The sequence below is a fragment of the Parambassis ranga genome, chromosome 22 (genome assembly GCF_900634625.1).
Source record: "Parambassis ranga chromosome 22, fParRan2.1, whole genome shotgun sequence".
Lineage (NCBI taxonomy): Eukaryota > Metazoa > Chordata > Actinopteri > Ambassidae > Parambassis > Parambassis ranga.
The window spans coordinates 2,081,955-2,107,798 of NC_041042.1; the positions used below are offsets into that span (position 1 = coordinate 2,081,955).

A 25,844-nucleotide genomic window follows, 5' to 3' on the forward strand; every position below is an offset into this window, starting at 1 on the left:
GCTTCCATCAGGACCTGAGGTGAAGACAAACATTGAACTGTGAGACGGTGTCAGGGTGGAGCAGCAGCCTCCATCAGGTTCTAGGACTTAGAAACTAAACATTCTTAACACTACAGTCAGAAAACACTTGATCACAGTGACACCTGTGGCCGTTCAGGGAACTGCATCCTGTTGTTGGTGCACATGCTCAGTCTCCATGTGTGCTGTGAGTGTGTCTGTGTTTTACAGCAGCTCTTTGTGTGTTTAGTGTGTTGGACCTGTTGTTGTTTGTGTGTGGTTCATGTGTTGTTGTTAGATCCTCCCTGCAGCACCTTCTACAACTTTGTACCATGAACCACATCAGCTGCTGAAGTCATGTTAGTTCAACATCACATCCACTCAGACTGAACTCTGCTGCAGATGATATTAGCAGGTAGACAAGCTAACATTAGCCTGCTAGCTGTAACTTATCACAGCAGAGGTCACTGAGGTCACTGCTAACAGCTCTACATGGACAGTTACTATGTGATGATTCTGTCATTTGTTCTCCTGTCAACATCAACACAACACACTGAGCTGAACAAAGAGGATAAATACCTCATCTGACTCCAGGAGCTTCTGGAACTTCTACTTATGCTCCTCCCACTCCCGCTTCAAGACCTCCAAGAGCTCCCTGTGTGACAAAGTAGTTGAAGGTCAAAGATAGAGGAGTTTAATTCTCCATTATTTTCAATGGGCTAAAAAAAAACAATTCAAAAAGTTGAAAACAGATAAATAGAGAAAAATACAAGCAATGCCTTCAAAAATTTGAAAAATGCTGAAAAACACATGGAAGAGTAATAAAGAAGAAAAAGAATCAAGAGAAACAGAAGAAGTTTGAATGCTCCAGCTTCTAGGTTCACACTTTCTGCTCTTCTGGTCTCAGTCTGACTTTAATAATAAAATCTCCCCTAAGTGACAGAGTTAAAGCTAGCAGCTAGCTGTAACTGCTTCAAGAACACATCCACCCATCATCTGACCCTGCTCTGCTCCACAGTGCAGGGTCAGATCCCAGCTATCTACAGATGAGAGGCAGGGCCCCCTGGACAGATCAAACTGAGACATCAAATTATGGGATTATAATAATCTAATTATAAAGATGATGTTATTCTGGATGTAACAATAAAAACATTCCCTCTGTTCCTCATGGATGTATCGCTGGATTCAGAGGATTTTAATCTTTTTGGAGACGGTCTGTCAGACAGAGAGGAAGACAGGAAGTCCAGTGAGACTGTTAAACACAAACACAGCAGCAGCACTTAACGTCCGGCTACTCACGAATTCCCCATGATGCCTTCAGATTCACTGTGTGTCCACACTGAGGAGGAAGAGGAGGAGGAGGAGGAGGAGGAGGAAGAGGAGGTTTTCTGTTGCTGCTGGTGGCTGTAACACAACACAACACAAAGCAGTCACCTGTGGGCCCTGTGTACACACACAGAAAGTGCACAACAGGCCGTCAGCAGTGCACTGCACCTGCTGACACGATTCACAGGGGGCGCAGGTGAGTCCGTGATTGATCGAACCAAAATATAATTTCAGATTACAACTAACCAGAATAAATCTCTCACATGCGGCAGATATCAATCCACAAACTAAAGCTGAAAATATGTCTGCTGCTTTTCTTTTAGGGAAAAAACCATCAAACATTTTTCACCTGAGTCGAAAGTGAAAGCAGCAAAATGCCTCGACGGCTAACAACAGTTAGTACTTATTAAAATAATCCTAACTCTGAGAGGTGAGGAGCCGACGGGTGATCTGTTTATCTGCTGCAGATATTTAGTGTGTGTTTGTGTCCATGTAGCACACAACACCTCAGTATTGATGACAAAAACACTCACTGTCTGATGTTTCTCTGTTCAGAGGACTCAGGGTGTGTTGGAGGCAGTCTGTCAGATAAAGAGGACAAGAGAGAGGAAAATTAGATTAGATTAGATTAGATTAATACATAAATCAGAGGACAGAAGATGCAGCAAACGTTTGATGAATGTGTTGATTTCAAAGACTTACGTCCAGTTAAGGTGTGTTTGTTTCAAATCAAACAGTTTCTCTTTGAACTTCACAGTCCTCATGGACACATCCTGGGATTCAGAGGCTGGTGGAGAAGGTCTGTGTAAAAGGAGGAAGATGGAGGACAGAGAGGAGAACAGAGAAGAGAGCAGAGAGGAGAACAGAGAGGAGAGCAGAGAGGAGGACAGAAAGCCACAGAGAGCTGCACATATTTAAAATCAGTAAATGCTTGGTGTGTTTAACAGCTGTCAGTGTGAGTCTGCTGCCTTCTTGTACACAGCTGAGCTGCTGGAATGTGTCATGAAGGTATTAGAGGATCTCATCGGCCTGAATTCACATTTAAAATATAAATAAATGAATCACTGTCACAAAAATGAAAATAACAGACACTTCACACACAAAGAGCTTCAATGATTTATTTGTGGTTCACTGATTTAAGGAAAAGAAAGTTCAGCCGTGATCAGGTTCATGTAACAGATCCATTACAAATAACATAACGTGTATTGAATCAATGATTACCCTGCACCAGGAGGAGCTAACCTGCTGTTACAAGGATGCTAAGATTCAATAATACAGAAGTACTGAACTCTGCATTTCTTATAATCCATTTAAAGTGGAGAGGTCAGGGGTTAGAGGTCAGAGGTCAAACCACTGCACCCTGTTTTTAAATCACTGCACATGTAGCAGCACGACTTGACTTTTTATATCATATATTGTTGCTTATTTTATCACTGCACGTTATTTATGGCCAACAGTCACTGCTCCACATTCTACACAGGCTGCACGGCCTCGGCTGGAGAAGTCCTGTCACAGGCTGCAGGAGCCGACAGCAGCAGGTGAGCTAATGCAGCTGTGACCTATCACTGCAAGATGAGGTGCTGATTAACTCCTAGTGTTAGCTGAGGAAGTAAAACACTAACTACATGCTAGCTGACCTAAAGGCTTCTTTTTGTTGTAGAAAGGGTTCAATAAGGCTGGCTTGGTTCTTTTAGAACCGCTTTATGTTTATTAATTAAAACCCATGTGTCTGCTTCAGCACTGACTCCTGACTCCTTCTGGTTGATGCTACCACCACTGATCACCCCCAAACACCAGCAGTGGGGACGTCACCCCCCTGGAGAAGAAGACAAACATGAATAAATCCATGACGTGAGTCACATGTTCCTAATAAAATCAAGTCTGAGAGAAAGAACCATCTTCCTTTAAAGGACGTGCCACTCTTCTATTGTTTTCTATTGACTGATTCACTTTGAATCATTTGCACATGCAGTTACAGATCAATAATACAACACTTGTTTCCATCTTACCTCTGAGTATCTGATCCTTAAAAATTCATAACGTTTTCTTTTGATCTGCGTCCATCCCTGCATTTAGAGGATCTAGGGCTGGTTGGTGAAGCTCTGTCAGACATGGAGACACAGTGTTATCAGCTCATCCTCACTGCCATGTTGTCCATTCAGAAGGAGTTCTAAGACATGATCTTCTATTTCCTCGTGCACTTTTGCCAATTTAAGTTCAAATATTTTTTAAATTTCCTTTCGGTAACATCATGACCGTGGTTGTTCATAAAACAGTTTTGTGTCTTTGATTCACAGACTTAGATCAAAGTTCTCTCTGGTTTGTTCCACAGGCTCCATGTGTGATTATTCATTCAGTATTTGGTTCATTTCCTACAGAGCCCCTAAAGGGACAAAAGCTCCACTGTGTGACTGATGTGTCATTGATGTGTCATTGGTTTGGTCAGTGTTTGCTAGTTATCTTCACAGGAAGATGAACTCTGTCAGGAGGAAACTCTGGATCACTTGTTCCCTGAAGGACCCTGCAGAACATCCTACCTCCTTTGGGAGGCTGATCCAAGGAGTCAGAGGATCCAGAGCTGAGCTCAGGTCTGTCAGACAAAGAGACAATAAGACAAAAACATATTTAAACAAAATTTAAACACAATGAGTGTTTACAACATGTTTAGAAAGATAGAGGAGATTGACAGGCAGATCGGTGCAGCCTTCGCAGTAATGCGGTCGCTCTACCGGTCTGTCGTGGTGAAGAAGGAGGTGAGCCGAAAGGTGAAGCTCTCAATTTACCAGCCAGTCTATGTTCCTACCCTCACCTATGGTCATGAGCTCTGGGTAACGACTGAAAGAATGAGATCGCGAATACAAGCAGCCGAAATGAGTTTCCTTCGAAGGAAAAGCTGGGCGTTCCCTTAGAGATAAGGTGAGAAGCTCGGTCGTCTGAGAGGAGTTCGGAGTAGAGCTGCTGCTCCTCCACATCGAGAGGAGCCAGGAGGTGACTCGGGCATCTGGTTCGGATGCCTCCTGGATGCCTCCCTGGGGAGGTGTTCCGGGCATGTCCCACTGGGAGGGGAAGACCCAGGACAAGGTGGAGAGACTATGTCTCGCTGCTGGGAACGCCTCCAGATCCCCCCAGAAGAGCTGGAGGAAGTGTCCAGTGAGAGGGAAGTCTGGGTGTCCCTGCTTGGACTGTTGCCCCCCCAACCCGGCCCCGGATAAACGGTAGAGGAAGAAGATGTTTAGATACGGTTATATATTGATAATACAATCTTACTCCCTGTTGATGGACAGATGGTTTCCTTTAAAATCATTACGATTATCCATGGAACGAATTCTGGAGAGAGAGGATTGAAGGGTTGGTGGAAACCATCAAGCACACGGAGAGAAGACAGAGACAAAAAGTAGACAGTTAAACACTTAAAAACAAGAGCCAAGCACAGAAACATGTAGTAAAAGTTTAACATGTTTCATGTTTATCACATTTATAATGAAGTTACATAGTGATGACAGAATCTCACCTCCTCCTTGAGTAAACAGCTCTGCAGACAGAGAGAAATGAGTCTGTTATCAACCACACATATAAATGATCATCACAGAGAACAGAGCTGAAGTTACACAGAGAGTTTACAGGGTTTGTTAAAGCTGACACATGCGGACAGAACCATATACCTCTGGAGAAACGATAGTTTGCTAGTTACAGCTGGTCAGTGAGTCAGTGACAGAGCACCTAGAACACCAGGAGATCAGGAAATGATGGATTACATTACCTCACAGATGGAAGATGAAGAGGAGGGGACAGGGCTATACAATCATCCATCAGGACCTGAGGTGAAGACAAACATTGAACTGTGAGACGGTGTCAGGGTGGAGCAGCAGCCTCCATCAGGTTCTAGGACTTAGAAACTAAACATTCTTAACACTACAGTCAGAAAACACTTGATCACAGTGACACCTGTGGCCGTTCAGTGAACTGCATCCTGTTGTTGGTGCACATGCTCAGTCTCCATGTGTGCTGTGAGTGTGTCTGTGTTTTACAGCAGCTCTTTGCGTGTTTAGTGTGTTGGACCTGTTGTTGTTTGTGTGTGGTTCATGTGTTGTTGTTAGATCCTCCCTGCAGCACCTTCTACAACTTTGTACCATGAACCACATCAGCTGCTGAAGTCATGTTAGTTCAACATCACATCCACTCAGACTGAACTCTGCTGCAGATGATATTAGCAGGTAGACAAGCTAACATTAGCCTGCTAGCTGTAACTTATCACAGCAGAGGTCACTGAGGTCACTGCTAACAGCTCTACATGGACAGTTACTGTGTGATGATTCTGTCATTTGTTCTCCTGTCAACATCAACACAACACACTGAGCTGAACAAAGAGGATAAATACCTCATCTGACTCCAGGAGCTCCGAGATCTGCAGAGCTTCATCTGGGGTTTGGGGTCTTGAGGATTCAGGTCTTGGTGGAGAGGATCTGGCAGTCACAGAGAGACACATCAGACACAGACTCAGTCTGGGTTTTGGTCCTGATCAGAGGACCAGCAGCTAGCTGTGATGTAGCTAACATGTCCACATGTTCAGTCTTCTTCTGTCGTCACATGAACACATGAAAATATAAAAGTGAAAATATTCTCATGTCATACTCCATGGTGGTCTGTTCCTCTGTTAGAATCTTTGGCTTTGTTCTCTGAGCTTTTTAATATTTGTTGATGTTTTCTTCTTCATAGTTTGACTTCCTGTTCAGTTTTCTTTGCAGAGTTTTGTTTGCTTGTGTCACTTCCTGTCTCCACCTGAGTCTGCTCACTCTCTCCCTGTGTATTTAAACTGTGTGCTTCACCTTCATCAGGTTGTGTTGCTGCTCTTTGTTTGGTCCCTGGTCTCAGTTCCAGTCTACTCTTACTGCTTCAGGATCTCTGCTTGTTGTTCCAGCTGCTAGGTTCAAACTTTCTGCTGCTCTGGTCTCAGTCTGACTTTAATAATAAAATCTCACCTCTCAGGATCTGATCCTTTAAAGTCAACAACTTGACCTTTTGAACTGTCACTCCTCATGGATCCATCACTCCAGTCAAATGATTCAGACCTTTGGTGGAGAGAAGAGTTAGACAGTGTTACTTTGAGAGTAATCTGTTACTGGTGTTAAAAAGTAACTTCTGTTACAGCACCACCTACTGAGACAAGTAGGTTAAATACATGAACACAAAGGAACTTACTGTCCTGTTGTGTTCAAAACACTTTAAGTTTGTGCATGTATTGTCCAGTGCAGGTCTAAACCAATGAACCAACCTGTGTGTCAGGTTAAACAGGGACAGTTCATGTACATGCTTTGTGTCTTCAGTGAGTTGTTGATTTAAATGAGCATCCTGCAGTTAGCCATGATGCTAGTGTTAGTAGCTGGCATTAGATCACATATTACAATAAAAAAAGTAATCAGAGTACTCTGCTGCGTTACTTTACATCGACACTGATGGAGAGTCTGACAGAAGGAAGGATGATAGAGACTAAACTGGAAGACTGTGCCTGAGTGTTTGGCCCAGTCACAAATACACTGTGTGTGTGAAGTATTCATACATGTTGTGGTAACGTTTGCACATAAGGAAAAGAACCACGTCACTTATGAATGAGAACGTCAAGGTCATCTCAGTAAAACAAGCAAGTGTTACATTGGAGGGTAAAAGAAAACAAACAGGAAGTGAGATATAGACAAAGAAGAAGAACACGTGTAGTCACTTTTTAAATCTTACGTCCACCTTATCCATTAATATCTGATTCATTAAAGTCTGTTTGTAAATCTTCTCACCTGTTATCATCCATGGATGTAAACACAGAGTCAGTGATTGTGCTGTGTTCTGAAGGATCTCTGTGAGACATGGAGAAACACAGTGTTATTTAGTTTAGTTTAAATGTTACAATATGTCTCTGTGTACATTTCACGGAGCAACAACAAGCATCAACGTGCAGAATGATGTCACTACAGTAAATATTTCAGGTGAGAGCAGCTGAAGAAGAAAACATGGATCAACAGATGCTTTGATTGTTAAAGCTAGCAGCTAGCTGTAACTGCTTCAAGAACTCATCATGTCATCATCAGCTGCTACTTGCTGCATGTTAAACACTTTCACACTGACTGAGCTCTGTAGAGTGGAAGAACTGCTGTGACAGACTCAGACTGTGTTTGGAGCTGATTAGAGGACATCACCTCACCTGACAGCTTCATGCTCTGAGACATGTTGTCCATTTGGATACATTTCTGGGGGATAGACTATGTCCTCCATGTTCTTACACTGACTTATTTCCTGTGTACAACTGCAGGAATAAACACATCAGTTGTTAGCTTTGTGTGTCCTCTTGGTAACACCATGACTCTGGCTGTTGTTCATCATTAGAATTGTGAAATAGTTTAAACATAGTTAAACATATGTTGAAATGTAGTCGAATATCTGAACAGAATGATAGTTTAATCGTTTCTGTAGCTTAAAGTATGACCAAGTAGTTGAAGGTCAAAGTTAGAGGAGTTTAATTCTCCATTATTTTCAAATGGGCTGAAAAAAGCTTAATAACCACAAAACTAAACCCCCACAGTACACAGAGGTTTGATAGTTTGCTAGTTACAGCTGGTCAGTGAGTCAGTGACAGAGCACCTAGAACACCAGGAGATCAGGAAATGATGGATTACATTACCTCACAGATGGAAGAGGAGGAGGGGACAGGGCTATACAATCATCCATCAGGACCTGAGGTGAAGACAAACATTGAACTGTGAGACGGTGTCAGGGTGGAGCAGCAGCCTCCATCAGGTTCTAGGACTTAGAAACTAAACATTCTTAACACTACAGTCAGAAAACACTTGATCACAGTGACACCTGTGGTCGTTCAGTGAACTGCATCCTGTTGTTGGTGCACATGCTCAGTCTCCATGTGTGCTGTGAGTGTGTCTGTGTTTTACAGCAGCTCTTTGTGTGTTTAGTGTGTTGGACCTGTTGTTGTTTGTGTGTGGTTCATGTGTTGTTGTTAGATCCTCCCTGCAGCACCTTCTACAACTTTGTACCATGAACCACATCAGCTGCTGAAGTCATGTTAGTTCAACATCACATCCACTCAGACTGAACTCTGCTGCAAATGATATTAGCAGGTAGACAAGCTAACATTAGCCTGCTAGCTGTAACTTATCACAGCAGAGGTCACTGAGGTCACTGCTAACAGCTCTACATGGACAGTTACTGTGTGATGATTCTGTCATTTGTTCTCCTGTCAACATCAACACAACACACTGAGCTGAACAAAGAGGATAAATACCGTGCATGGCTCCAGGAGCTGCGGGTACACGAATATCTTGGACTCCGTGATCGACTCCGTCTCGACCACTATGTGTATGAGTGGTGAAGCTCTGTCAGACATGGAGAAACACAGTGTTATTTAGTTTAGTTTAAATGTTACAATATGTCTCTGTGTACATTTCACGGAGCAACAACAAGCATCAACGTGCAGAATGATGTCACTACAGTAAATATTTCAGGTGAGAGCAGCTGAAGAAGAAAACATGGATCAACAGATGCTTTGATTGTTAAAGCTAGCAGCTAGCTGTAACTGCTTCGAGAACACTAGGGGTGGGCGATACTGAAGATTTCAGTATCGATCCGATACCAAGTAAATCCAGGGCCAGTATCGCCGATACCAATACCGATACCGATACTTTTACTTTTAAATTTCATGATCATAAATAATTATTTTTTTGCCTTCTTTTTTTGCCTTTAAATAGATTATCGTGATTAGCAGAATAATAATACACAAGAAAAATGTGTTAAGTAAATCAAGCTGCAAACAAAAGTGCAGAACTGTATAAGTTTGAAATTTTAACTTCACAATCATGTCAGCAATGCTCCTTGTGACAGCCATGGCTCTTTGTGAATCATGCAGGTGAAACAGCATGACTAAGATACTTTTATAAAAGTTTAACACCTACCTGCATGTAGTCTAAATATGAAGAATAAAGATCCTTCAACAGTTATCACCAAAGCATAATTATATTAATCATACTGAAATATATATCATTATATAAACTTATATAATTACATTATTAGATATATTTTGGAATTTGAGAAAAACAAGATTTATTTCAGCTGGTGATATGATGACTGTTCAGTCATTCTGCTAAAATTGCATGTCTTATCACAGCACTCAGAAAGACACCATTAATTCATGCTGCAGATTACTCAATCTAACCCTTCACTTTTTAAAATCATCTACCTGTGTTTTGCAGTAAAGCCTTTGTCAGTGACCACTGTCTCTGGTTCATGTTTGGGGATCTGCCTCTTCCTCCTCCCTCTGTTTACTCTGCAGCTCGAGGTCTTTGGGCTCTGCTGCTTTATGTTTGTGTAAATGAGTTGTGTTTCCACAGTGGCAGGTCGCTTTCCTGAACCCCTCAAGTAGCAGTTTCTTCTTCTCGTCTGTCGCTGTGAAATAACTCCAAACAGCGCTCCTCTTCCTCTCTGCCATCTCCATGATTCTAGCTGCACTTTACAGCCAATCAGGAGCTCTGTCTGCTCCGGCAGAGTGGAGAAGGAGGGGGAGGGGCGGTTGTGCCTGCGCACTGAGCAGAGTGAGAGAGGAGCGCTGTCTGCACCGCGAGTAAATACGAGTAAAGTTGCTGAAGGTACAGAAGAGAAACTTCCACAGAAATATCGATCTCATCACGCTAGTATCGAGTAATTACTGATCCTAACGTTGATATCGATACTATCGATATTTAGATCGATTCGCCCACCCCTAGAGAACACATCATGTCATCATCAGCTGCTACTTGCTGCATGTTAAACACTTTCACACTGACTGAGCTCTGTAGAGTGGAAGAACTGCTGTGACAGACTCAGACTGTGTTTGGAGCTGATTAGAGGACATCACCTCACCTGACAGCTTCATGCTCTGAGACATGTTGTCCACAGGATGTTGAATCCTCCATGTTCTTCCACTGACTTACTCCCTGTGTACCTGCAGGAATAAACACATCAGTTGTTAGCTTTGTGTGTCCTCTTCGTAACACCATGACTCTGCTTGTTGTTCATAGAAAATATTTTGTGTCTTTAGTTCATATCAAACAGAGAAACAGTTCTCTCCAGTCTTCAGCACATCCAGCTGATTTTATTTCCATGATCCACTCCATCCACTAACATGGAGGAGGTGGGGTTGATGACCTATACTGCAGCCAGCCAGCAGGGGGCGCTCCAGGTGTCCTGTGTTTGTGAGTGAGTGTTTCAGACAGCAGCGGTTCATTCATGAATAAAACTACGGCCTCATTACAATCCTTAGAAATTAAAGTGGCATCATGTTTCTGTCATAGTGCAAAATGTTGGTGAAGCTGACGACTGTCTGAGTCCACCTGTACATATCTTTATATATATCTGACCATGTGACCATTACTGATCGCTTTTATTTACACGCAGCTTTCCAAGTTCACTTCATGTGGTCTGTCTTCTTTAAACAGCATCAGGTCAAAGACAGCTTCAAGATCCAAGACAAAGCTTCATGAGCTGCAGGTCTTCCTGTGAACTATGCTGAATAATCAGAGGAACACAACACGTTCTGTCTGAATTAAATACATTCATATTTCATATTTGTCTCATAATAGCACATTTACCTCACAGGTTATATAGTGTGCAGTGTGTGTCCCCCTGTCGGCCATTTTATCTCAGCTCAGCACTAACTAACCAGCAGCCTGACACAAGCTTTAACAAAATAAATCACTAAATAAAAACTAACAGATAAACACTGTGGACTTTCAGGCTTTCAGCTAATAAGCAGAGATTAATCAGTGAGTGGCTGAAACAGCCTTTGTTCACACAGGACTCAACAAGCTTCACTTTCTGTTTCTTCCCTGATCAGCTGAACAAAACATGCATCATTAAAGCGTCACAGCTCTGAGAGAAGAACTGACAGATTAAACAAGCTGAGACAGATTGAATCAATCTAAGTTAAAACTCACTGTGGAGAAAATCTATGTAAGAAGAAAACTCACTGTTTGTTTCTGTGTAACTGCACCACAGCAGCTGCAGCTCTGCCTCGTCCTCAACTTTCAGAAGGAAGTGCGATGTTTGTAAAAGGGCGGAGCTTCCTGAGGTCAGATCAGGGGCCGGACTGCAGGTCAGCATGCTGGTCTGAGAGAGGGAGAGAGAGGGAGAGAGGGAGAGAGAGAGAGGGAGAGAGAGAGGCACAAAACTATGAGGAAGACAGTGAACAGATTATGAGATGATATTACCAGTATGAGCCAGACTGAGGAGAGTAGAGGAGAGGTCAGAGGTCAGAGGTCAGAGGTCAGAGGGAAACCTCTCGGTGGATCATGTTTGTGCCCCCACAGTGTAGGTCTAGAGCAGCATAGCTGTGCTAAAAGTTAAGATTTTATCAGCCCTGTGACACCTGTTCTACCTGTGGCAACTGTAACTATCAAAGTCAAAGTCAAAGTCAGCTGTTGTCAGGGTTCTTTTGTAGAGGGAAGGGGGAGAAAGTGGGGCCCAGCAGGGAGAGAGTTCAGCTTCCTGACAGCCTGGTGGATGAAGCTGTCCCTCAGTCTGCTGGTCCTGGCCCGGAGGCTTCAGTCTCTTTCCTGATGGCAGCAGACTGAAGAAGCGGTGTGAAGGGTGGGTGGGGTCTCCTGAGATGCGGAGGGCCTTTCGGGTGAGACGGCTGTCGTAGAGGTCTTGGAGGGAGGGGGGAGGGACGCCGGTGATCCTCTCAGCTGCTCTCACTATGCGATGAAGCGTCTTCCTGCAGGTGGCGGTGCAGGCTCCGTACCACAGTGATGCAGCTGGACAGGATGCTCTCAACAGCCCCTCTGTAGCCCTACACACTAGGTCTAAGGCTAACTGTACGCCTTACTGAACAGAAAGGTTTTAAGTCTAGTCTTAAAGGTGGAGGCAGTGTCTGCCTCTCTGACCCATGGCTCCATAGTAGCGGTGCCTTTTAAGAATCCTAGGAACTACAAGTAAACCTGCACTCAGAGATCTGAGTGTCCTATTAGGAACATATGGTACAATCAGGTCCTGCAGATACAATGGAACCAGTCCATGAAGAGCCTTGTAGGTTAGAAGAAGGATCTTGAAGTGTATTCTTGAGTCCACTGGGAGCCAGTGAAGAGACGCTAGAACAGCAGAGATATGATCCCTTGTTTATATATTTGTTGTTGATGGGCTTGTTGCTGCAGGTAATAACTGGATCTTCTGTCTATGATGATGCACAGATTATAATCAGATTATAATCCCAGCAGCTGTTAACACTCTTTAAACACACGTCCAGTCTCAGCCTCTCCTGCAGTGGCAGCAACATGTGGAAGTTTAACTCTAAACATTTGACTATGAAACAATAAAACACCAGACAGAGTCCAAAGTAAGGTTGAAACATTTAATGTTCAGCAAACAAACATCAAAACAAATAACAGCTACCTTAAGGTAAAAAACATGCATTTGACAAGAATCTCAATAATCATCCCATCCTCATCAGGAGGAGCTAACACCACACACAACAATGTTGAGCAATGTCAGCTCACTTTGACTCCTGTGAACATGTGCCGCTGTGTGGAGCCACAGTCACCTCCTGATTACGAGACAGAAGCAGTAACAGCAATACTATTATATTAAATGATGAGCCTGTACAGTAAGGAAAGAGTTAAAACACTGTGAACGATTCTACATTGACCTCCACAGGTTAAAGAGAATTGTCCTCTGTGCAGTACAACAATCTTAAACAGAGCCTTATTTACTCCTCACACACAAACAGTATGAAGTGAGACAGAAGTGCAGACAGTGAACTGATGAACCACAGCTGCAGCTTTAACCGTCCAAACAGTTTCTGTTTCTAAAAAACAGCCATTAAATTTAAATTAAATTTCATGAAATGCACCAAACACATCAGATAAAAGTAGGGCTGTGCGATTTGACGATAAATGATCGTGAAGGATTTGAACGTATCGGCGATCTACCAGAACGGACAGATCGTTTTATCGTCCATAGAGCACCTTCTATTAATTGCAGTTCTATGTTCGCGAAGATGCGTGAGTTTTTTTTCACTCGTCCAACTCTCAGTGCGCTTAACGTGAACACGACCAACCAATGACAGCCTCCCTGTTAGGAAGCTACGGCTGAAAACGAAAAGAGAACGGAGCAACTGGTCCCTGAAAGAACTCCACCTTTATGTTCGGCACTGTTTCTGCCGGCAGCAGCGGCGCGTCTGCTAAGCCTGTGTGTGTGTGTGTGTGTGTGTGTGCGGCCACGTGTGTACATCAGATGCAGACAACAGCAAATGACGTCACCGAAACAATAACGCAGGCATTTGATGAAGAGGCTCCATGAGGACTCTAGTAAACGGTGGACAGAGCTGACAGCAGCAGCTCCGTTTGTCCTTAGATATGATTCCGTTGACGTCGCTAGCCCTATTTTAGGGGGGCTTCAGCCTCCCTAAAATAATCCAAAGCCCCCCTATAATTTGCGGCAATATTTTATTTATTATTATTATCTTGATTATTTCGGAGTTGTTGTCGTATACGACACGAGAGCATATGTCTTACAAAGTCGCTCATACATCAGGAAAGTAATAGCTAGAGACGTTCTGTTTCTTTCCTCGAAAAGAGGACACTTCAGGCATGTGTGATGTAGACTGGCTGTATTATTCTACGGGCGAGTCAGTGTCCAATCGGACCATCGAGCGATATCACGAGGGGCTCAAATATCCAATTGTAGAGCCTTGTGCCTCTGACGTGTGTATCAAAGATGTCTTCTGAAGACAAGAGAAGTATCTCCACTAACTAGCTGAGTCGTCTACACGTCTGAAAAGCGGCTCTGAACACAATAATAGACGCGTAGCGGACTGTTATCTCAGCCGGAAGGTGCATTGTTCTGCATACCCCTGTTATACACTGTTATTCACTGTTATTTCTTACTGGAAACTTTTATTTGACTTATTAGCGGTGCTATGTTTTGTTACGCTAACCCGGAAGTTACGTCAGGACGTTCCGGATGAACAGGGGAGCTCGCGCTCAGACGCTCACAGTAAACTGCGCTTCTTTCATGTAGCGCAGCTTCATTTTTCAACTTTTGCCACACAACTATTGCAGGGACAAAAGAGACATTTACAGCGCGACTATTTCTGAAAGAATAAGAAAAGATTATAGACTGAGATGCTGTTTCTGAGTCACTGGCAGAAGACTTTTCCACAGATGAACAGCTGGATTGGTGCAATGTTCACACAGCACACTCTTCACTCTTTTGATGCACTATGTACAGTTTTCTACAAACCACTTCTACCTCCACTCATCTGTGCAGTAATTGTTAATCTGTAAACTCTTTTTTGAGTGTATTGCATAATATCGGTAGTTTATTTTATTATGTATATAGCTTTTCTTATCTTTTGCTTTCTGTAACTGTGCTGTTGCAAAAACGCAATTTGCCCATTGTGGGACAAGTCTGTGGGAAATTACCTGGAGCATCTGGAACCATCTGAAAAATAATATATATAATGACAATAAGAAATGAAGTAATCATAATGTGTAAATATGTATTTTGTTATACTTATTTGTGTTTCTTACATTTATTTTATAGAGAAAAGTGTCCGAGTCGCAAATTCCACCGCCGCCGCCCCCCGCCGGAAAAAAAAAATTCAACGGGGGGGCGGGCGGCGGTGGAATTTGCGACTCGGCCACTTTTCTCTATAAAATAAATGTAAGAAAAAAAAAGAAAGATTGCTCATAGTCTGACACCAACTCTTGCATACATGCAGAAGAGGTCAGGCTAAGATTATGCGCTCAGACAACACTAAATTCGTTGCCACAGAAAGAGAGTTACGCAAGGCGCTTCAAGATCTGAATCAAAGAAGAGTTGCAGATATGATGATGATGGAAAAGCGAGTCAAATGGATCTTTAATGGATGTTCATATTTATGTTATTTATTGTTTTCTAATTAGTTTTGTATGCAAGGATCCACGAGAACAGAGAACTCGCTCCGCGGGTGGTAAAAAAAAAAAAAGTTCGTTTCGGCACGGAGGTACCATACTCCCCGAGAAGTGTGTGCATAAGACCCTCCTACACAGCGCACGTCACACACCAAAGGTTGACAGTGCAGTTGTGTTTTAAACTGTGAGCACAGTCGTGGTGACCTGGCCTAACGAGCTGATAATGTTCAGGGAAGAGGGCGCACAGCTGACAACAGATAGAAGATCAGTAGCTGACTGTAGCAGACCTCTGGTCTGTGTGAGTTTAACTCTGTGAACGTGTGGATGACTGTCTGCAATAATACATCCCGTCTCCCGGGGTTTAATGTCCACGAGCCGCTGTAACGCGGTGATCAATCGGTGATCATCCTCCTTCTGTCTGTGTGTTCTGCACCTGAAGAAGCTCTTGGCTTCTCCACATTCATCACGCCCACAATAAATTCCGACCAATCACAGCATGGTTGACGCACAGCACTGAGAGAAAAAGTTCTGCCTATACTTTTTGGAAAAAATAACATTAATTAAGCTTAATGAGGCAGGCAGAGCTGTTACCATATTTGGTAACCATATGGCATTTGTCTGCATTTGGCAGCCATATTTGTAGTCTTTATCAGACTTTAAGCATTATATCTGTCTTATTGATCATCCTTCAGCTGTATAGTATTCGGCTACTTCTTTATCAAATCATTACACATGATATCTGCCATATTCATCGCTTTGGAGCTGTTTGCTACATGTCCACTAAGCATATACTGTGTTGTAGAGCAACATCTTGTGATTCTGACTGTGTCCATACTTTTTGCCTGAAGGCTTCGGTTTGGACAAAAACAGAAGTTGCTTAGAGGGTGTTTTTACATTGGAAACGCATTAGGAGGGGACAGAGAGAGCTGCAGTTAGGGGCAGTTGATAACCATTCAGGTTGCCATGGATACAGGCAGACAGGGGCTGTTACCGTGGTGACAGGCTTTGATCTTTGACAATAAAGGCAAAGATTAAAGGTAGGTGTTCATACTCAGGCCGTTGTAGGAGCGAGAGCGCAGCGCAGAGCTTTAGTTGTTGTTCGACGAGCAATAAAGCTGTTTGGTGAACACTTTCAACGATAGACACAGCAGGATATTTTGCCTGAATTGCAAAGCAAATCATCTCAAGCGTGACTAAACTTGGAGAAGAGAAGGATCAGAGAGGAAGAAGGAGACACACAGCTGCAGAGGAGGCTAACATCTCAGCAACAGATTTCTTCACACAGTCAGATTCGTGGTGAGTACCAACAGTAGTGAGTGATAAGTGCAACTTCATGTTTATTCAAAGAGAGAGAGGGAGAGAGAGTCGTGCGCATTTACGCACATGCTGTGTGTGTGTGTGTGTGTGTCTGCGCGTATTGGGGCGAACTCCCCTCTGCGTGATAGAGAGACCAGAGAAGTGTAAACCCAGGGACTGTAGAGACGGTGGAGCTCCTGGTGACGTTAAACCAAAGCGTTTTGCCAGCTGTTCAGGGAGAGTGCCGGTCTTTTCCTCATTCATGGTGAAGTGACTGGACCAGAGCAAACCTATTTTCTACCTTGCTGCCATTTCCACATCTTTTACAGGATCAACATGAAATTGCACACATTTGTAGAGAAAGCACTTGTGATGCTCACAGTTTTTAAATTTTTTGTCTGAGTGTTTTGGTTTGGACACACCAAGCAGTTGTTCAGAGGGTGGAACCCCTATCAAAATACATGGGATCTGCCCTGAGAGGAGTAACAGGAGGCTGACACACCTCTCTCTCCAACATTAATTAAGCTTAATTAGGCAGGCAGAGCTGTTACCATGGTGAGAAGCTGACACACAGAGGCATACAAAGCAGCCATATTTGTAGTCTTTATCAGACTTTATCAGTGTAGTTTTTTGGCGCAGCGTATCTTCAGCATACATTGACCGATTTCAGCCATTCAACTATCTCTGTTCCCTTCCTAATGCATTTCCAATGTTTCCCATCCAGGCTCGTGTCCTCACAGGGTATACCCCGCCTCTCACCCAAAGCTAGCTAGGCTAGGCTCCAGCTCCCCGTGACCCTCCACTGCAGGACAAGCGGGTTAACAGAAGATGGATGGATGGATGTCCAAACTGATGCCTTCAGGCAGAAAACAAGAAGAAAAGCGCGAGAAGAAAGAGCGCCAAGAACAAGAGAAGCGCGAGAAGAAAGAGCGCCAAGAACAAGAGAAGCGTGAGAAGAAAGAGCGCAAAGAAAGAGAGAAGCGCGAGAAGAAAGAGCGCCAAGAACAAGAGAAGCGCGAGAAGAAAGGACAACCGTTGAAGCAGTTTGTTGTGGAATCAGACGGCTTAATCACTGGACTGGAAAAGGCCAATGGGACCGTCCTCACAAATGAAAATCTCAGAAAGGCTGCTGAAGAACATACCCTGTGTTCTTCCAAGTGTGAGGAGCTGGCCAACGAGGTCTGCAGTCTGAGGAGTGAGCTACAGAAGGCCAAAAAGACCGTCCTGGAAAAAGACAGTAAGATCAGCCAACTGTCAGAGGACAGGTCCTCCTTACAGGATCAGCTGAAATGTGAGCAGGAAGCAAGAGAAAGCGTTGAGAAACACCTTGATGAGCTCAAGAAATGTAACAGCGATCTTAATTCAGAGCTGGTTAGTAAGGAGCATGTCATCACTGACCTGTTTGCTGAAAACAAGCATGTCTGCAACGAGCTGGTCAAGAGCAAGGCCAAGTTCAGACAGTTGGAGGAGGGAGAGCTGGAATTTGAGCAAAAACAGAAAAGTTTACAGCACTCTCTGACTCTGCAGCAGAAAGAGGCTCTAGAGTTAAGGGTGAAGTCTGAACAGCTCAGAAAACAAAATGAAGACCTCAGACAGGCTGCTGAAGAACATGCCCAATGTTCTTTCAAGTGTGAGGAGCTGGCCAACGAGGTCTGCAGTCTGAGGAGTGACCTACAGAAGGCCAACAAGACCGTGCAGGAAAAGGACAGTAAGATCAGCCAACTGTCAGAGGACAGGTCCTCCTTACAAGATCAGCTGAAAGGTGAGCAGGGAGCAAAAGAACGTGAGGAGCTCAAGCAACATGACAGCGACCTGATTGCTGAGAGCAAGGATCCCTGCAACCAACTGTCCAAGAGCAGGGACAAGGACAGACCGTTGGACCCCGAACAGCGGGTAGGCATCTTTGTGCCACAATGGATAAAATTACAGGAACCTCCAAAAAGAGAATGTGTTGCAGAGACACCAGAAAGCAGATTGGACAGGCTGTTCTGCATACACGAGCAGGGCAACCTAGAGCCAGACAACCTAAGGGACCAGGAATATGCTGACTATCAGCACAGCTGGGACTACAACAGGAGTGTAGACCACCAGGACCTATACAGCCTGGGCAACCTGAAGATTGGGGATAATTGTGGAAAGGAGACAGGCGAAAGAAAGACAGGAAGAAAGAAGAAAAAGAAGACAGACAGAAGATATTGAAGTAGACCTAAGTCTGTGAAATTAACCTGTTTTTTCTGACAACGATTAAATGTGCTTTATAAATAAAATTAAAAAACTTGACCTTGTTTACTTGACCTTATTTTATCTAACAGTGTCCACGTTCTTTCTCCAGTCCAGTTTGTGGTCCAAGTACATTCCCAAGTAGTAGATACACTGATTAATGGATGGATAACATTTACATGTCAGTGTAAGAGTCTCAAATCTTTGGGGTATTTGATGGTAAACTGAATAGAGTTGGATTTATTGAACATAAACAGACAAATGTATTGCTTGAAACAAATAATTTGCTTGGCTTTGATCATTTGATTTGATTGATTATGTAAATCAGGGGTAAAAAAAGTTTTACTGTTAATTAATCATTAATGTTGCTTTACATGCAGGTTCTCAACTGTAACCCCTAATTTTAATTTATAAGGAGCTTCTCATCGTATGGAGGTATGAGTAGCGCTTCAGATGGCCATCAAGAAGCTGTCGATTGTCATGGAGGAGTGTGTGGCGAACAGGACGACGTGTGCGAGTACGGCGGCTGCATGTTCGGTTTGGACACAGGAAGCAGTTGTTCAGAGGGTGGAAATGCATGAAAACTGCCCTGAGAGGGAGATCCATCATCATTAGACATATCTGCTATATTGATCAATCATTTACAGTCATAGTCTCACTAAGCCTCCGCTATTACTCCAAGACAATTCACCTGCTAGTCAAACCTTGTAATTCAGCAGAGGTTGTACAAGGTGTAATGCAATGTAGTACAATAAACTACAAAAGGTCACGATGCATCTGTAGCGTTTTAATACCTCACTCATTCATAGTTTGGAAGTTTCTCCTCTCTGTCCTCTCTGTTGGAGGAACTCTTAAGCGTCTTAGAAGTTCTCCTCTCTACTCCTAACAGTTTCTCACCTTAAAGGCTGTTCCATACTCCACGAGAACAGAGAACTCGCTCCACGGGTGGTAAGAGTAAAAAAAAGTTCTTTTCGGCACGGAGGTACCATACTCCGCGAGACGTGCGTGTGCAGAACTCCTCATACGGCCTCCTACGCAGCGCACGTCACACACCAAAGGTTGACAATGCAGTTGTGTTGTAAACTGTGAGCACAGTCGTGGTGACCTGGCCTAACGAGCTGATAATGTTCAGGGAAGAGGGCGCACAGCTGACAACAGATAGAAGATCAGTAGCTGACTGTAGCAGACCTCTGGTCTGTGTGAGTTTAACTCTGTGAACGTGTGGATGACTGTCTGCAATAATACATCCCGTCTCCCGGGGTTTAATGTGCGTCCAGTCGCTGTAACGCTGTGATCAATACTGGGATTAGTTTTTAGCGCCACCTTGTGGACGGACTCTCTCCTCTGTGCGCCGTGTTTCTCCTTCCAGCAGCTGTTTGCAGCTGCTCATCTAAACTGTCCATCGTCGCTGTGCTTCCTCCTTCTGTCTGTGTGTTCTGCACCTGAAGAAGCTCTTGGCTTCAACACATTCATCACGCCCACAATAAATTCCAATCACAGCATGGTTGACGCACAGCACTGAGAGAAAAAGTTCTGCCTGGGCCATGTGTCCGAGAGCGCTGCACAACGGGCGGTCCGAGAGAAAAATGATGTCATTTTGTGGGCGTAACGTCTGCAGGGGGGAGGGAGTTCTCTGTTCTCGCGGAGTATAGATCCAGCTTTAAAATCATGATCCAGGTCTTTTGACCTGTCACTCTTCATGGATCCATCACTGCAGTCAGGATTCAGAGCTTTGGTGGAGAGCAGAGTTAGACAGTGTTACTTTGAGAGTAATCTGTTACTGCTTCAGCATCTCCTACTGAGACAAGTAGGTTATATACATGAACACAAAGGAACTTACTGTGCTGTTGTGTTCAAAACACTTTAAGTTTGTGCATGTATTGTCCAGTGCAGGTCTAAACCAATGAACCAACCTGTGTGTCAGGTTAAACAGGGACAGTTCATGTACATGCTTTGTGTCTTCAGTGAGTTGTTGATTTAAATGAGCATCCTGCAGTTAGCCATGATGCTAGTGTTAGTAGCTGGCATTAGATCACACATTACAATAAAAAAGTAATCAGAGTACTCTGCTGCGTTACTTTACATCGACACTATGGAGACACTGATGGAGAGTCTGACAGAAGGAAGGATGATAGAGACTAAACTGGAAGACTGTGCCTGAGTATTTGGCCCAGTCACAAATACACTGTGTGTGTGAAGTATTCATACATGTTGTGGTAACGTCTGCACATAAGGAAAAGAACCACGTCACTTATGAATGAGAACGTCAAGGTCATCTCAGTAAAACAAGCAAGTGTTACATTGGAGGGTAAAAGAAAACAAACAGGAAGTGAGATGTAGACAAAGAAGAAGAACACGTGTAGTCACTTTTTAAATCTTACGTCCACCTTATCCATTAATATCTGATTCATTAAAGTCTGTTTGTAAATCTTCTTACCTGTTATCATCCATGGATCCATAACCACAGTCAGTGATTGTGCTGTGTTCTGAAGGTGCTCTGTCAGACATGGAGAAACACAGTGTTATTTAGTTTAGTTTAAATGTTACAATATGTCTCTGTGTACATTTCACGGAGCAACAACAAGCATCAACGTGCAGAATGATGTCACTACAGTAAATATTTCAGGTGAGAGCAGCTGAAGAAGAAAACATGGATCAACAGATGCTTTGATTGTTAAAGCTAGCAGCTAGCTGTAACTGCTTCAAGAACTCATCATGTCATCATCAGCTGCTACTTGCTGCATGTTAAACACTTTCACACTGACTGAGCTCTGTAGAGTGGAAGAACTGCTGTGACAGACTCAGACTGTGTTTGGAGCTGATTAGAGGACATCACCTCACCTGACAGGTTTAAGCTCTGAGACATGTTGTCCATTTGGATACATTTCTGGGGGATAGACTATGGCCTCCATGTTCTTACACTGACTTATTCTCTGTGTACAACTGCAGGAATAAACACATCAGTTGTTAGCTTTGTGTGTCCTCTTGGTAACACCATGACTCTGGCTGTTGTTCATCATTTTAGAATTGTTAAAACAGTTTAAACATAGTTAAACATAAGTTGAAATGTAGTCGAATATCTGTACAGAATGATAGTTTCATAGTGTCTGTAGCTTAAAGTATGACCAAGTAGTTGAAGGTCAAAGTTAGAGGAGTTTAATTCTCAATTATTTTCAAATGGGCTGAAAAAAGCTTAATAACCACAAAACTAAACCACCACAGTACACAGAGGTTTGATAGTTTGCTAGTTACAGCTGGTCAGTGAGTCAGTGACAGAGCACCTAGAACACCAGGAGATCAGGAAATGATGATTACATTACCTCACAGATGAACGACGAGGAGGGGACGGGGCTCTACGAGGTTCCAACCGGACCTGAGGTGAAGACAAACATTGAACTGTGAGACGGTGTCAGGGTGGAGCAGCAGCCTCCATCAGGTTCTAGGACTTAGAAACTAAACATTCAGAACACTACAGTCAGAAAACACTTGATCACAGTGACACCTGTGGCCGTTCAGGGAACTGCATCCTGTTGTTGGTGCACATGCTCAGTCTCCATGTGTGCTGTGAGTGTGTCTGTGTTTTACAGCAGCTCTTTGTGTGTTTAGTGTGTTGGACCTGTTGTTGTTTGTGTGTGGTTCATGTGTTGTTGTTAGATCCTCCCTGCAGCACCTTCTACAACTTTGTACCATGAACCACATCAGCTGCTGAAGTCATGTTAGTTCAACATCACATCCACTCAGACTGAACTCTGCTGCAGATGATATTAGCAGGTAGACAAGCTAACATTAGCCTGCTAGCTGTAACTTATCACAGCAGAGGTCACTGAGGTCACTGCTAACAGCTCTACATGGACAGTTACTGTGTGATGATTCTGTCATTTGTTCTCCTGTCAACATCAACACAACACACTGAGCTGAACAAAGAGGATAAATACCTCATCTGGCCCCAGGACCATCAGGGCTTCATCCAGGACCATCAGGGCTTCATCCAGGACCATCAGGGCTTCATCCAGGAACTTCTTTTCTTCTTCCAGGTTTCGGCTCACCTTCTTGGGGAAATGATACAATGAAGCCAGCGTGTCCTGAGTGTTAGAGCTGGGTACAGAATACACAACAGTAACATGTTTCGCTCAAACATTTGTGTAATAATTGTCATGTTTCTCAGTATACATCAAACTTAACATATTCTGTAGTCTGTGAGTAAAACACATTTTATGGTCACTCCCAGCTGAAGCTGTGTTTCTTGTATTGTTCTCTAACTTTAATCTCTGTCTCTCCTTCTCCTTGTTAGTGTTTTGACTGATCACCTTTTGTTATGTTGTCTGTTAAATATAAAGCTCCAGGTCAACATCAAACTAAAAGCATGAATGTCTGTAATCATGTATGTTTCACACACCAAAGTATGTGCTGTTAACACACATCAATTTAAAACAATTAACTTCATGTTATATGATCTTTTGTCAAAAACTATGAACGTCACCAACTGTGTGTTCTTTAAGAAGATTCTAATAGGAGAATGAATTATGAACTGGACGTTCAACCACAGACTCTCTGCTCAGTCTTTCACCCTTTTTGTTCAGGTTTCTCTGTGAAATACTTTAACTCTCCTAACGAGTCCACCTTCATCTGTTACTGGCTCTGAGACTCTTCCAAGCCTCCACACAGATCCTGGTGGTCTTTTGACAGTGTCCATCACTATATCACCTACTTGAATGTTTCTCCTGTGGAGTCCTCGAACTGCAGGAGCTCCTCAATTGACTGTTCTTCAGGTCTTGGTGGAGAGGATCTGGTCACAGAGAGACACATCAGACACAGACTCAGTCTGGGTTTTGGTCCTGATCAGAGGACCAGCAGCTAGCTGTGATGTAGCTAACATGTCCACATGTTCAGTCTTCTTCTGTCGTCACATGAACACATGAAAATATAAAAGTGAAAATATTCTCATCTATGCACAGAATGGAAGACTGAGAGCTTTACACAGTGAACACTTGGTACATGTGATGAGTTCTCTGATGAGTGACTTTATGAGAACTTACTGCTGAGGCTGATGGGGAGACTCTGATGGAGGAGACCCACAAGAACTCCTCATAGATCCAGCACTGGTTGAAGGTTCTGGTGAGAGTCTGTCAGACATGAATGAAGACAAAAACAGAACATGACACAAACAGACACACACTGACCTAACTTATTCCTCACTCCATTTATTTATATTATTTATGTCACAACCTGACATCCTGATTTCTGTCATGATGCTGATGTGTGTACTTACAAATAACTGCAACATAACAGTGTTCATCAGTGTTATAACGATCATGTTGGAAATACATTGATGAAATATTGATGCTATTTACTTTGTGTCTGCATTTTCTTGTTTCTTGCTTTATGCACCTTTCCTTTGTCATCACATGAACAGCAGCAGACATGACTAACACACATGAAGAGTGTAACACACACAGAACCAACACTCTGACCTGTTCCAACAAAAAGTAATCTGAGTACTCTGAAGTGTTTCTTTATGAGGCCTTACCCCTGATTAAAGCTCACTGTCAACTTAGCACAGGAGCAGTTAGCATTTAGCTTCTTATGGCTCTACTTACTCATCATCTGTGAAATACTCAGAATCACTGGATGTCTCCTCATGGTGGTTCTCACTGTAACACAAACACAACAACACTGTTAAAGTCTCAGGACCCAGATTACATTGAGTCAGCACTCTTTTGTCTCACCTGACAGTCTTCATGGAAACATCTCCGGATCCAGAAGCTTCAGGACTCGGAGGAGAGCTGGGTCAGGGTTAGATTTGCACAGGGTTAACTTGAGTGTGATCTAATCTTTTTATAATTTCTGTGTAGTCTAAAGTATTTGAGAATTAGAGGACATCATCTCACCGTGACTGAGCGTCATGGTCAGCATTAACTTTCTCCATCTGTAATAAAAGCAAATGTTTTTATTATTTTGAATTAAACAGGTGAATAAAAACATGTCTCTCCAGCTTCCATGTGTGATTTTAATGATGCTTTGGAAACTTTTAAACACCTTTGTAGTCACGTCATGTTAAACAGCCTGTGGTCTGTGTGTTTGAGACCAACAGCTGAGAGATGAAACCACCTGAGAGCTTTAAGAGGAATCAAACGTACAGTCTGAACTGTGATGACTGTAAACTATGTCCAATCATCTGAGGGGAGTTTCAGAAAAACAAACATTCAAGCCAAAACAAACATGCATACATTTATTATTTATTTCATGCCACACTTTAATAATGGCACATTTGATCTGTTTAGCTGTGTTTGTATTCCTGATATCTAATGTTAAAGGCTGTTTTATCAGAATTCCTTCATCACTGAGGGGAAATTCTTTTGTTGCAGACAAGAAAAAAGAGATGGCATGAAATTGAAATATAATAAATATCTAAATACCTAGACAGCATTTAAATCCCTGAGTCTCTTTTCTTCTGGCCAGCACAATGTGAAGCGTGTGAGCGTAAAAGTACAGTATAGTTTGTATTTTGGACAGCATCCTCCTCTCCTCTCAGACACCTCTGTCTGTCTGGCTTCCTTTATGATTCTGTTGGCTTTAGCCAAAACTAGAAGGCAGCCAACAAACGAACCATCAAAACAGTGAAAGACATGAATCAAAGACACAACAAACAACAAAACAAACTGCGTCGACCCCATTCCACATGCCAGCATGAATTATTTGATTTGTAAGTGAAAGTTCTCCACACCCTGTGCACACACATGTCACCGTTACAGTATAGCAGCTTTTTATATACATAATTACTTACATTTTACTCAGATTGACTAATATTAATATTACTGAGATACAATAGAGATTCAATGAAGTCTCTTTGGACAAGCTGGAAGAGTTTATCTACCTTCATTGTAGGTTGGATGCCGGCACAGCGTTTGGGCTTCTTACGTGCAGGTAGTGTGTTGCACTTCCTGTTACCCTGCCGTCTCCGTGCACAAGTAATAACCAATATTATTATTTTTTTTTTAAATTTTAGATACTGTATTAATCCCAGAGGGAAATTCGTTACTGCTGCTGCACAAGCAGTGTCATACAATGACTAGCAAGGCGCGCCAC

The 25,844-nt window shown here is 43.1% G+C and overlaps 1 protein-coding gene across 13 annotated transcripts in view; it reads right to left on the reverse strand.

Annotated features, from left to right (window-relative positions):
- Positions 1-25,844, reverse strand: part of LOC114427111 (dentin sialophosphoprotein-like) — a 130,504-nt gene that overhangs the window by 93,169 nt on the left and 11,491 nt on the right. For all 13 annotated transcript variants that reach the window (XM_028394902.1, XM_028394905.1, XM_028394904.1 and 10 more), the window contains exons 8-11: positions 5,702-5,786; positions 5,084-5,139; positions 4,835-4,855; positions 4,591-4,650 (exon numbers count right to left, since the gene is read on the reverse strand). In XM_028394902.1, coding sequence (XP_028250703.1) covers positions 4,591-4,650; positions 4,835-4,855; positions 5,084-5,139; positions 5,702-5,786 — 222 coding nt within the window. The remainder of the gene's footprint in view (positions 1-4,590; positions 4,651-4,834; positions 4,856-5,083; positions 5,140-5,701; positions 5,787-25,844) is intronic.